General features: G+C 36.0%; 1 protein-coding gene across 1 annotated transcript in view; it reads left to right on the plus strand.

The window, feature by feature from the left end:
- LOC107755144 (vezatin-like) overlaps positions 1 to 2265 on the plus strand; it is a 24417-nt gene that overhangs the window by 17544 nt on the left and 4608 nt on the right. The window contains exon 9 of the mRNA XM_016571847.1: positions 1957 to 2054. Within this exon, the coding sequence (XP_016427333.1) occupies positions 1957 to 2054 (98 nt within the window). The remainder of the gene's footprint in view (positions 1 to 1956; positions 2055 to 2265) is intronic.

Below are 2265 nucleotides of genomic sequence, written 5' to 3' on the forward strand. Positions count from 1 at the left end.
ACAGGAGCAAAGGAAGCAAAGTTTCCTTACTTTAGCAAAGGAAAACCAGTCTCCTCTTGGCTTATATCGAAATCCTCTGACATTCTTCTTTACAAATCCTCGTTTTGTACTTCTAATAAGTGACCATTGTTTTGTTTTGATCTCTCCCCTGCGTTTCTGCGTTTGTCACTTCTGAGCGGCGCATGTGCAAAGCTGACCTTACGTCATCCGCCCGGAGCTGCTTCCGTGTACAACTGTTGCCGCAAGCTGTTAATTTTCATTTTTGGGTGAACTAACCCTTTAAGGCGCTCGGAGCGCTCCTGCAAACAGCGCGCAGAACGCCCACTGCCAACCGAAAACAATTCAAAAAAGGCACCTCTCTCACTGCAAAAAACGCGTTCTGTGTGATCGGGGCCTAAGACATTTTTAAGGTTACAAAAGATTTCTATTTCAAATGAATGCTGTTCTTTTGAGTATCTATTCATCAAGGAACCCTGAAAAAAATTTATCAGTTTCCACCAAAATATTAAGCATTTTTATTAACTGTTTTCAAAATTGATAATAATAAGAACTGTTATTAATAGTTTAGCAGCAAATCAACACAATAGAATGATTTCTGAAGGATCAAGTGACACTGAAGACTGGAGTAATGATGCTAAAAATTCAGCTTTGCATCACAGGAATAAATTACATTCTTTTTTTTTTGTTCTAGTTGTGATAATATTTCATAATATTACTGTTTTCATGTATTTTTGATCAAATAAATGCAGCCTTGATTAGCATAAGGGTCCTAATATTAATTATTAGCAGCGTAGTTTATTTAATTTAATAGTTTTATAAAAAGCTGACTCTTTTCTTTTATTGTAATTTAAATATTCTTGACAGTGTCACAAATCCTGGTACCAAAAATGGGTAAAAAATAAAAAACGTTAGATAATTAAAAAAGGATATTATAAGTGATTTTTTTTCAGTCAGCTGGTAATAATGCAGTTATTATAGAAAAACGTTTCACTGCAGAAACCAATTGACCAATCAAAATCAGTTATTGCAGAGAGTTTTGCCACACGGAAGTATGACCATATAAGTGTCTATGAGCTCTCGAAATGACGTCCTCACCCATATAATAGGTGCGTCAGCCTTTGTGTGTTTCTGTGGTAACAGAGTGTGTCTTGGGATATTTTTAGAGTTCCTTATTCGACTGATTTCCCTCCCTTCGGTTATTTTAGGGAACTTTAGGGAAGTAGGAGGGTAATAAAGGACAGAGAGAGAGGGATGGGGTGGGTGACGTCCTTTACAGAATCAGGCCACAATGCACAAGTAGGTGAAGTGATGCCCAGCGTCATATGATGACCCTCCTCGGGCTGGTGCTTTTAATGGAGGAAGGTCAAAGTTCAGCTATGCAGTTGTTTGATGTACTTATTGTACATCTGCATGTGGGTGCCAAGCAACAGCAACTATTTTTAACTTAATTACTTAGCACAAGACCCAGTAATGCATTTCTGCAGGCATCACAGTTTGCAGCAGATTAAAAAAAAAGGAAATATGAATCCAAATATTCTTGTAAAATATTAACGTGACTTGATATTGTTTGTTTATTCATTCATTCATGTACGTTTATCCATATATGCCAATATTGGTAATGTTTTGACCCTGTACAATTTTTTAAAGGGACTAACTGGCATCATTGTTCTCTCCTCTGTTAATATTTCTATAGCAGATTTCAAAATGTTTTATACTGTAAATTATAATATTGTGATGCCTAAATTCACTTGTATCACACTATTTGTTTTTGAAGGTCTTTTTAAAAATCTAGTGAAGATTTATAATATATGTCCGTTTTTGGCCATAATATCACAATGAATAACAATACCACAACAAGCGACGTTTGATTCACATAGAAACTGAATTAGTCCTGTGTCATTTGCTGAAAGGAGACACACATTAACAGGATACTGTGTATTTGTGTGTGTTCCACAGAGAGTTCAGATCAGCCAGAGGAAACAGCTGCCCCAGATCCCCTTCCTCCTGCCCCCTTTACACACATACAGGACAGAGACCCCGTCCCAGAGGAACAGGTGCTGTGTCTGTGTGTGTACTTTTAAGCATGAGAGAAATATTAGCATCTGTATTATTCATTATTACTGCTCATTTTGATGGGCAGTTGATATGGGTCGATGACATGTTCATTTTATCTATAAACCTATGAATTTGTAAAAATTATGCATGAAATGTTATATATATATATATATATATGTGTGTGTGTGTGTGTGTATATATATATATATA

The sequence above is a fragment of the Sinocyclocheilus rhinocerous genome, unplaced genomic scaffold (genome assembly GCF_001515625.1).
Source record: "Sinocyclocheilus rhinocerous isolate Xijiao unplaced genomic scaffold, SAMN03320098_v1.1 scaffold952, whole genome shotgun sequence".
Classification (NCBI taxonomy): domain Eukaryota; kingdom Metazoa; phylum Chordata; class Actinopteri; order Cypriniformes; family Cyprinidae; genus Sinocyclocheilus; species Sinocyclocheilus rhinocerous.